We start from the raw sequence: 12,170 nt of genomic DNA on the forward strand, positions 1-12,170 counted from the left end.
TTGTTTCAAAATGAATTATTATTATTCTTTTCAAATCAATTTTTTTTTGGTTAGGCACGGTTTTTAATTGAGTAGTGTAGCTTGATAAAAATAAAAATAAAGAATTAAAAAAAATATTTATTATTTTTATTTTTTATAGTTTATAATGTAATAAAAAATATTTTAATATTTTTTACTAATAAATTAATTAATTAAAATAACTGAGTAATATTATACTAGAATAAAATCACATATTAAATTTTCACTTAAAAGATATTAATTTATAAATAAATGGAGGTGCTCGAGGGCTATTCGAATCTCGGTTCGGCGAAAAATTCATTCGTTAACCTTAACGAGCCGAGATCGAGACTGTTTAAAAGCTTACAAATTTAATCGAATCAAGGTAGAACTTTTAGATATTCAGTTAGTCATCTCGCGAATATTTTCATTTAGAGTTTTGTTAATGGCCTCGCCCACATGGTTGTTTAGAGTCTCGTTTAATATTTATCACTAAATTAATATTTAATAATCCCAAAAAAATAATGTTTTTAACATAACGTTGAAGCCTTATTTTAAGTTGTGAACGAGCTCTAAATGAGTTGAACTCGAATACCTCGTGAGTCAAACTAAATACATACCATTCGAGTTCGAACTCTAATATAAAAGTTTGAATCGAAGTCGAGTTATATATTATACGAGTTAAGCTCAAATATAGAACAATTTACTACCCTAGTCATTACTTTAAGAGTCGAGCTAACTATTAGATTAAAAAAAATCTATATTAATAGATATTAGATATTTAAATAATATAATTAAATATAAATAATTCAAATCTACTTCTTATAGCTAAGAAAGAAAACAAAAATAGTCAACTTTGTAGGTAAACATTGATTAACCAATAATTTTATATACTAAAATAAATTTGATAAATTATTTATTTTTTAAATTTAAAAAATCAAATTCTAAACTTAGATTTTGATTTTTTTTATGGGAATTAAAAATCCAAAATCTTGAATATATTAGAGAAAAAATTTCTCAACTGAAAACTTAAATTATTTTAATGAGTTAATAATTGTGAAAAATTTTATTTTATGAATTTATGATTGTTTGATTACCAAATTCTAGCCAAAAAGGAAATGAAACTAGATACACTTGAAGACTCCAAAAATTATGCTCAATAGGCTTCTTTTTATTTATTTTTAGATTTAGTATTGTCTTTCTTTAATTAAATAATATTTAGATTGAGTGTTATCATGATGCATTGTCTTCAAATAAGACATTAATCATAAATATGTTACAATTATATATAAACTAAAAGTACATTCTAACTTTTAAAATTATATAATCAAATCATTTTTAATTTGAAAGAATTTCATTTATTAGATTTCACAATTATGTTAGTCCATCTCATCTCATGTTGGGATGAACATGTTGGGCTAGTTTATGACCATTTTCCCATTGTCATACACTCATACTTTTCATTTTATAATAAGTTACAAAAACAATAGATTGGAATAGTGGAGTTCTTTGAGACAAAGAAACAAAGTTATTAAAATTTTAAATTTATTTAAAATCTCATTATTTAAAAAAATGTTAAATAGTCTCATTTTAACTAAACACTTTAATAGGTAAATTCTTACGATTTTAAATTTAAAATAATAAGATTTTACGAGTTTATAAATATTTTCGATTTTACAATTTTATATCGTTTTACATTAAAATAAATAAATTTATATTTATAAATTAAAAAATATTATTATTTATTAAAAAATTAATTAATATATTTTTTTTTTGTAATTTTTTATAGTGTTATTTACTTATTATTTTTTTTTTACTAATTTTATATTTAAATATATAAATTTTTAAAAATTATTAAAGTATAAAATATTTAATGTATATAAATAATAATAATAATAATATATAACTAATGTTTTTTTAAAAAATAACTCTTACAATGTTAAGGGAACTCAAATTTACGAGTCTAATACTAGTAAACTATTCTAAGATAATGTTTGGTACGTGGTACTAGTTATATAGGTATAAGTTTTAAAGATGTATAAATTGTATGAGGTATTAGGAAGTAGAAATTATATAAGATATTATTGTTTGGTTGAAATTTTAAAATATGTATAAATTATATAAGTTTTATTATTTTGTGTTTGGTTGGTGGTATAAAAAAATAGTAAGAAGTGTAAAAAGTTATTTTATTCTTATATTTATATTAATTATTCTTAATTTTATTTTATTTTATTATTAATTATATTGAAATTAATAAAAAGAAAATTAATTTTAAAATTTATATATTATTATAAATATTTGTATATTTATAATAAATATGAATTATTTTTATAAAATAAAATAATAATAGTTTTATAAAATAATATTTGAAATTAGAATGTATAATTATAATTAATTTCAAAAATAAATTATATAGATATAAGTTGTATTAATAATAATAATAATAAAAAATGTTTAGTTATAGTTTATTATTATTATATTTTAAAATATAATAAAGTTATAAATGAGATTATACCTCCTTGTAAGACATGTATTATTATGTTTAGGTATTATGTTATAGGATACCAAACATAGGCTAAGTAAAATATTCTTCATTTTTACTATTTAAAAAATTAAATTATTTGGGTTTAAATATAGATGGGACTTTGAGCCTTGTAAATGTGTTAAGTTTATGACTACTTGTTCAGTTAAAATTATATATTAATTTAGATTAGTGATAGAGAGAGGGAATTTGGTGAGGGAATGATTTGGCATCACATTGGTTGGAAAATGTAAAAGTGAGAGGAAAGAGAGAAAAAAGAGAAATTATTTGATTTTTTCAACGAATAAGATTATGCCAAATCATTCCCTCACCAAATCTCTTACTAAACTCCCTCACCTAATCATTTATCATTAATTTATTAAATCTCATTTGTTTAATTTATTTGTTAGAACAAATCTGTGGACACAAATCACGTTTGGATAAATGGTCTCTTGAGCTGAAAATGGAGAAATCTATTATTATTGACGAGGATAAATATTTCAATTCATTTTGTATGGATTTATTTTATTCATTAAAAGCATATTTAACTAACTTATTTTATAGGACACTAAATATATATATATATATTAAAGACTTTTTCAATTGAGTTAAAATTAATATATTTAAAACATATATTTAATTATCATTAATTCAAATAATGAATTATATATTAAAAATCAAATGGTAAAATAACATCAACCAAATCAAAACAATTAGTAAAAATTTTGATGTTAAATAATAGAATAAATTTATAATAATTAAAATTTTAATGAAGAATATCCAAAGTTTTTGTAATTTATAGAGGTAACTCAAATGATCCTTAACTCATAACTATGAGTGATGAAATAAAACAAACTAATTAAAATAGTGTCAAAAAAATCTATAAAAAAAAGTTTAAGCAACAGTCAAAACTATCTTGATCTAGTGTTGATAACCAACATCTAACAAATTCTTTAAAGTGATAATTCATCATTTCTATGATAAAAAAGTGAAAAATTCTTCTAAATAATTTGAGGATAACTAGAAAATGAATATTTGAATAACTTTAATGAGAAAATAAAAAATAACTCAAAATCTAGTATCTAATCTATTTTGTTGTTGAGAAAATAATAGATTTAAACTCGAAAAATGATCAACAAAATTATATAAAGATATGAAATGAGAATAACTCAATAGTTACAAGACAATTGGATGATATAAATAAATAATGACATACCAAAAAAATATTTAGAGAAAAAAATATATTTTATTGAAAAAGTTAATAATTAAAATATATTAATACTAATATAATTGTATAAACTAGTCTATTTAAACATTTAAACATATTAACTATTAAAATTTATCTAGAAATATTTACTATTCAAAATTGGTATATATTAGTCTATTAACCAAATAGAATTATTAATAGTTTAATCACTTACATTAATTTTAACATTTATTAAATTTTATTTATAATATATTTTTATTCACATTATAATCAAAATTTTATTATTCATACAAAAATAATTTAGAGATAAGTTATGTAATTGTAATTCCCTTAAATATTAATAAAATTGATACACTAATTATTAAATTTAAATTTATTATATTATTATCTTTTATTAGTTATCTTTTAATTATATATAAATTATAGTTATTAATATATTAACTTATTAATATATACCTAATTTATATAATATATATATCATGTCACAAATTTAAATATATTTTAAATAAGTTAAGTATATATATAATTATAAATTTAAATGATTTATATAACTGAAAAATTAATTAATAGAAAAATAGTTAATTAAAAATTGACTAATAAAAAATAAATTTAAATTTAATAATTAATATGTCGATTATATTTTTTATTTTTAAGTGAATTATATTGAATTATCAACTCTCTGTAATCAAACTTTGATTATATTACAAATAAAAACCTTAAATACATTATCAATAAATCTTAATAAATATTAAATTGAATTTAATAATTAATAAGATACAAAAGACACATGAGAGAGAAGAGATCTATGATATTTATTTAAAATTAAAGAGGAAATATTAACATCCTTAATAACTTTAACTATTGAAATCCATATACAATTTTGAATATTATATATATTTAGATAAACTTTTATTAGTTGATATTTTAAATTAGCTATTTATACAAATAAATACTTTTAAATGTAATTTATTCTATTGATAACAAATTTACTTTTCTTTAGAATTTTTAAAAGAGAAATAAATGTTTGTATTGAAAAGTTAATAGTTAAAATACAACAATTAACCTTATTTAATAATGATGTAGTTAGATAAAAAAAGTTTTATTTTTTAAATATAAAATTTGTAAAAATCTAAATTTTACCACACCAATTTAAATAAATAAATAAATAAATAATAATAATTTTGGGTTATTTAAAAAAAAGAAAGACAACAAGAATAAGAACCCTAAATGCCAGTTCTATGACCCAGCCAAACCTGCATACTAATAAAATTATTTAATTAAAAAAAATAATAAATAATAAATATAAAATATATATATATATATATATATATATATATATATATATATATATATATAAAATGATGTAAAATGAAATAAATAATTAATATTATTATACCTGTAAAAATAATAATAACTATAAAATAAATATGGGAATATGATGATTTGTATATCAATATTTTCATTTAATAAAAGCAAATAAAAATGTTTCTAAATTAAAAAGAAAAATATATAATATATAATAATTAATAATAAGTAATATGATTATCCTTTCTAGTAATTAATTTGTTTAACAAGCTTTTCAAAAATATCTATGCCAATAAAACTTAATAAAATAATTTTATTTTTACTTTATACTTTCTCTTTTATCTACAAATAAAATAATATAACAAAAATAAAATAAATCATAATAATAATTATTTAATTAGGACCAGTTTAGTTCTCTTTTTACTTGATATATGTATAAATAGTCTTCAAAAAATCTCAAATTTTAAAATTAATTTTTTATTATTGATTTAAAAACGAACTTTGGTTAGTTTATTGTTAGATACAAAATTAGATCCAATCTATATGTATAAATTCAATTTTGTATTTTTATATCTTAAATAAATAGTATTTAAATTATTTATAAATAAAAAGGTGTAAAACAATAAAATTGTTTAAAAATTTAAAAGTAAACACCGTCATTCTGACTTTAAAAAAATAAAAATAAAAAATAAAATAAAATAAAATATCTTTACTTTTTTACCTAGTGTAATCAAGCTCTGAAATATTCTATAAGATGCCTCTAATTAAGTGAATATTTTTTTCAAAAATGAGTTGAGATACTATATTCTAAAAGTCAAATATTTCCAATATATTTAAAATATTTATTTTTTTATAATTAATCCAAAAATAAACAAACTATACAAAAATAATTTTTTAAAAAATAGAGAGCCAATAAATATCTATGTAAGAAGTTATACAATTACCTAGTTTAAACATATAAAATTATTAAAAAATTATTTAGTAATTTCTTGTTTTAGTCTCCCCTCCCTACCTTATTAAAATCAATTTATAATATATTTATATTATTTTGTTTTTTTAATATGAATGAAATCTTATTTCTATATATTATTATTATATACACATAATTTATATAATTTTAAAATATATTTAATAATTTATAAATTATAAATTTAATAATTAACAAAAAAAATATTATATTAATATATGTGAAATTATATAATTTATAAAATAATTTTTTAATTTTTAAATAATTTTTTCATTTTAAATATATATAAATATTTTAGTTGGATTCGGGGTGAATTAATTTATTTTTCAAAATATTTTATAATATTAAATTAAATAATTTAAAATATAAATTTATTTAAAAAAATTTAATTGAAAAAGACTTGTTTATATTAAAAAAAATATAATTATAAACTCATTTTGATAAAAAAAAAAATATAATATAATATGAACAAAATAAAAGAAGCTAATATATATATATATATATATATATATATATATATATATATATATATATATATATATATATATTAATTATAGAAACTCTCTCTATTAGGATGATTTTCGCTGTGACTGATTGCGGGTTAAGGAGAGTTTTGTTTTTTTATTTATCACTTAATTTTTTTGTGGATGATACGCTTGGTATGATTCAAGCTATCCGTAGAAATTTCAAGCATTTTCGTGATATTTTGTGGTTATTTAGTGTTTGCTCGGATTTTGTGTTAATCTTGGAAAGTCTAAAATCTTCTTCTCTAATTTTTTGTCGGCTAAGAAAAAAGATCTCATTTGGCGGGTATTTTGGGTTTTAACAATCATTTGAAAAAAAATTCTCATAATAGATTGTTATCCTTAAATGGACAAATGAGTGTCTTCGTTGAACTAGGATGTGATGTGACAGAGGGATAAGTTTTATGTGATAAACTCTTATTCTCTTTTTTGATAGAGTTGTTCCAACTGAGTTGTGCTAAAAAAATGAGAGTTGATGGTTCCCACTAAAATCTATTTTTTTGAATGTAGTGCGATACATGGTGGTATTCTAATTGATGGTAGATGTATGTGTAAGTGTCTTAGTTAGTCGATGTCATTTGTGTTTTTAAGAAGTGAAGATTACCTCTTATTTTCTTTTACATTATAAGGGTGTCGCTGGTATTTAGAGTCTTTTTGGAGCATTATTGGTATTCACTAGGTTATGTTGGAAATCATTGATGATGCGTGTTGAGAAACGTCACTTGAAGCGGTTAGATTTGTAGGTATGAAACAATGAGATTATATTCCAATTATTACTTTCTAGTGGATAATTTGATTGAGAAAAATTGTAAAACTATCAACAATCTCAAATGACCGTTGCAGATCTTCCGTAATGTTATCAAATTGACATTATATTGCAGATCTTTCATAATGTTATCAAATTGACACTATATGAGATTCGATAGGAGAAACCGACATATTCGATCAGAGAGCTCATTACTCACTTGAAAGATCTCCGTACACATTAATTCTTTAATATTTGTTTGATTTTCTTTACACAAATTTTATGTTTTTGTTCATTGTTTAATTAAACCACTATCTATTTTATAATATTATTGCATGAATCATTTAAAAAATATGTTAACACCTTAATTAGATATTAGATAGGTGAGAGACAAATGTGTCAATTTTAAATAATATATATATTATAGTTATATATTTAAAACATATATAATAATACAAATAAATACATATTTATATTATTACTATGCTTTCTAATATATATATTTTTAATTTAATTTTATTTTAATATCATACTTGTTTGTTATGCTTAAATAACTTATAAGAGTTTTAATGCTACCTATACCTCTTAATCTACTCATTAATTGAAACATATCAATCTTTAAATTCTTTAAATTTATTTATCGCACAACAAACTCATAAAACCAACTAGGTTTTTGATAATTTAAAAGAGGAGATAATATATTAAATTATTATTATTATATATATATATATATATATATATATATTTAGATAAAAATAACATAATTTTAGATCATTATTAAACAAATATATATATTAAATTATTATATATATATATTGTTACGAAAATAACATAATATTTTAAAAAAATTATTATTAATTAAATATATATTATATTAATATTATTTATTAATGACATGTAAATGTTATATATGTACTTTTATTGATAATATTAACCCATTAAAGAAATTATGTATTAAATTATTATTATTATATATATATTTATATTATAAGCATAATAATTTTAAATAATTGTTAATTAAATATATATTACGTTAATATTATGTGTATGTGATTGAGAATTTAAAAAAGAAATTATGCATTAAATTATTATATATATTTTTAAGAGGAATAATAATATAATAAATTTAATTTATTATTAAGGTAGCATGGAACATATTCCCAAATAATATTCGATAGTGTCCTTTTGTTTTCCCAAGAGAAAGACATTATTGAAACCAGCTTTTTGTGAGAGAGAAAACTTAAAAACATTCATATATATGGCTGTTTGTCTTCCCTCTTCATCTTCATCTTCATCTTCATCTTCACAACCCTTTCACATAAAATCCAGCCCGAATTAAGTAATACCCTTTCACAACAAATGCACCTAAACTTAGGCTGAAACTGCGGATAGGCATTTGGCATCTTTTCAAAAGGTAAGAGATGTATTTTATGTGGTTTGTTTATTTGACAGTCGATTAATGAATCTCTAATGTCATATCATCTGTTTTTAATAAGCTGATATTTTCTTCTTCTTCTTCTTCTTCTTATAGTTTTGAATTCATTGATACTGGTTTGTTTTATGGACGAAGAAGACATGGAACTTGGTGATCTTCCTCTTCCTACGGCCAGTTCTTTCTTACGTGCCTATACACAGGAAATCCTTGATGAATGGAGAAAGAAGAAGAAGAAGAAGAAACGATCAGACCAGGCATTGGTCAAAGTTAATATTGGAGAAAATCCTTTCATTCCTGAAGATTTGTTTTTGAATATTCTGTTGAGTTTGCCAATCAAGTATATTCTTCGATGGAGACAACTTTCCAGAAAATGGAACTTTCAATTACGAAGTCCTGAATTTATTTCTCTTCATTACAACCATTTGTCACAGAAGAGATTTGAATCATTGAAATCATCATCATCATCATCATCTTTCATTCTCCTTCGAGCTGTTTATGATCCCAACAACATGCCATTGAACCGTAGGATCGTATTGACATACCTTACCTTAAAGAAAACAGGCACCAACATAATACCCACAATCGACAGAGAAGAAAAAGTTAATACCGTCCTATCATTAATGTTTACACCCGATGATGTAGGACTCCCCTATCCATCAGAGATTCAGCGTGTCCAACTCTTTTGTCTGTTTGACGGTTTGATATGTTTGGGATATGGGTTGTTTGTCATGATCTACAATCCAGCCACTAGAGAATTGCATCTGTTACCTACCGCTCCTAGTTTGAATAACCATTCATTTGATTTTCAATATCTCACTCCTTGTATTTTGGGTGTTTGGTACAAATCTGCGGTGAAACAATACAAAGTCTTTAGTATGATTTATTGGAGTGACTGCTGTAAGATCAATGTATATGATTCTACATTGAATGATTGGAGGAGAATAAGCAAGACAATATTTGGGAAGCCACATCCTGATGTATTCTTATTATTCAATGGAGTTGTTCACTTTTATATGGAGAACCATTTGGATGATCGTTCTGTGATTGTCACATTGGATGCAATTTCGGAAACATTTGGACACCTTGAATTGCCCTGTTTTGGTGAGTTTTGCAATATTTCTTCCTTGTTGCCCTTTCGTGGAAAACTTGCTTTTTTGGAACCGAATATTGAGCTGAATGATGCATCTCTTTATTGTGATTTATGGGTGATGACTGAATATGGCGTGAATCAATCTTGGACCAAGCAATACTCGGTGACTATTGATCTTTTGGATTCATTAAACGTGTTCTATCATTATACATATCGCCCCTTGACGTTTATCAACTTCATGGATGAGAAGGATGATGAATTATTGATGAGAACACATAATGGAAAGATTGTCTGTTGCAACCTTGTCACAGGGAAGATCACTGATTTGGAATTGTCTTGCATTTATTTTAGGACTACAAATATTGTACCTTATAATGTTGAGAGTTTATTTACTCTTAAATGATGATTGGAGTGGGCCTTATAGACGATGCATGCAATAGAGAAGTTGTTATCGACTCCTTTGGTTCGCTGATATTATAAGTCATTGATTAGAGCTTACAAGGTATGTTTTTGTTTTTGATGATCACAAATATTGTCAAGTTAAATCTTATTGTTTCCTTAGACTTGTTCTTTTGTTACTATCTTTGGCTTATTTGCAATGGAGCATTCTTTCTTTCATAAGCCTAGACTCTGATAATAAGCATTGGATAACATTTATTTTATAGATCATTTGTTTACAGTTATTCAAGTTTACTAAATGTTATAGTGTTAAAAATAAGATAATTGGCATGCAAACATTAATTCTATACGGCTAGTTTGGTTTTATGAACTACAAAAATAAGTCTTCACTCTCGTATGTAAATATGACACCCGACTTTTTCCCATCGACAACTAATTCGGGTATATTTCTTTTGCCAAATACGAGTATATTAATTTAGTAAAATTTGAGACATTTTTTTTATCCTGAGTAAAAGAGTCAAACTATATTACGTCAATTTAGTTACTCCGTGCTCACATTGTTTCGTGGGTTCACAAAATCAAAATTAAGGAAAATGATTTTTCATCTTAGAATTTCCACCCCATTAAGGTTAAGTAAGATAATCTTGTAACTTGTGATGAAGAAATTAACCTTGACTCATTCATTATGGTTAAGGCATACTCTTTTCTCAACAATGATAGACTCAAGTAGACACAAACTCCTTAGATTGAAACAAGCCCTCAACCCAAGGGTGACTCAATTGACACAAAATGGGACTAAGGATGGTCTATTGGTTGAGGACTATGTCTCAATCCTTCATACTCATTCTAACTCAATACATTTTTACTCAAGAAACCTAAAATTTTAAAAGAAATCCGCATTTGATTCCACCATCAAATTACATAGACATGAGGCTAATAAAATACTAACCTTCAAAATAAACAAGTAAACAAGATGACATTCCATCCCAAGAAGAACTTGCACATTCCATCCCAAGAAGCATTAGACCCAACCACTAAACACATAAAACTTAAGATCACCAAAAACATTTGATGCAATACATGAGTACAAATAAAACTTTTTCTTACCTCGTATTTCCCTTTTCCACCTTGATTGCCCTTAACCGTTTATCTAAACAACTAATATCTTACCAGCCTTTTAGAAGTGTACATTCCCCATAACTTGCATATGAGCCAATTGCATGTTGTATGTGTTAGGTTCTTTCTTCCAACTTCATAAAGTCCTTGTATCCTCTTAATATGTCTTCCCACAACTCTTCTCTTATCTGACCTACCTCTAAAGCATTTTGAATTTCGATCTTTCCATATCTCGTGTACAATAACAAATGCACTTTTGTAACCAAACACTCCTTCGATTGGTTCCACCTTCTCGGGTAGTTGGTCCTTATCATGCAAAGTTAATCTTATGTACATAATCCATTTGTGATTTTACAAAAAAAAAAAAAAGAATGTTGTATGCTTTCAACATGTTGGCATAAAATGAATTTCTTGTCCTCTACCTGAACTTGCATAATTAATATATCATTTGTCTATAATTTTCTAACAAAAATATGTCATTAAGGTTTATTTGAATAAAATCTCATTTAAATATTATGAAAAAAATTTCATTTATAGTAAGATATAAAGTCTATCTAGATAAATCCATGATACTGTGATATGATGGGCACCAACCATAGGTGTATTTTTTATTGTTTTTTTAGGTGGATTTTCATTTCTGAAAAGATGATGAAAAAGTATTTTTTTTCTTCTTTTTTGTTTGACTGAAATTATATTGTGATATAGGTTTTTATGGTTGAACGGAAGTGAAGACGGTAATGAATATTTTAGGCATTTTAGACGTGTGAAATTAAAATTGATATTCTAATTTCATTTGTGTTTGAAAATTTAATTATTATGTTTTAAAAAATTTAGAGCTATAATTTTCAAAATTAATAGGTTTGA

At 22.9% G+C, this 12,170-nt stretch overlaps 1 protein-coding gene across 1 annotated transcript; it reads left to right on the forward strand.

Annotated features, from left to right (window-relative positions):
• Window positions 1–8,826: 8,826 nt before the first annotated feature.
• Window positions 8,827–10,194, forward strand: LOC124912866 (F-box protein At3g07870-like). Its single transcript, XM_047453505.1, has one exon. It carries the CDS (start codon window positions 8,827–8,829, stop codon window positions 10,192–10,194), a length of 1,368 nt encoding a protein of 455 aa, XP_047309461.1.
• The last annotated feature ends 1,976 nt before the right edge of the window (window positions 10,195–12,170 follow it).

The sequence above is a fragment of the Impatiens glandulifera genome, chromosome 8, assembly GCF_907164915.1.
Source record: "Impatiens glandulifera chromosome 8, dImpGla2.1, whole genome shotgun sequence".
NCBI classification, from domain to species: domain Eukaryota; kingdom Viridiplantae; phylum Streptophyta; class Magnoliopsida; order Ericales; family Balsaminaceae; genus Impatiens; species Impatiens glandulifera.

Excerpts from the sequence above, each read along its gene's own strand:
- LOC124912866 (XM_047453505.1), top strand. The coding sequence starts at position 8,827 with ATGGACGAAGAAGACATGGAACTTGGTGATCTTCCTCTTCCTACGGCC.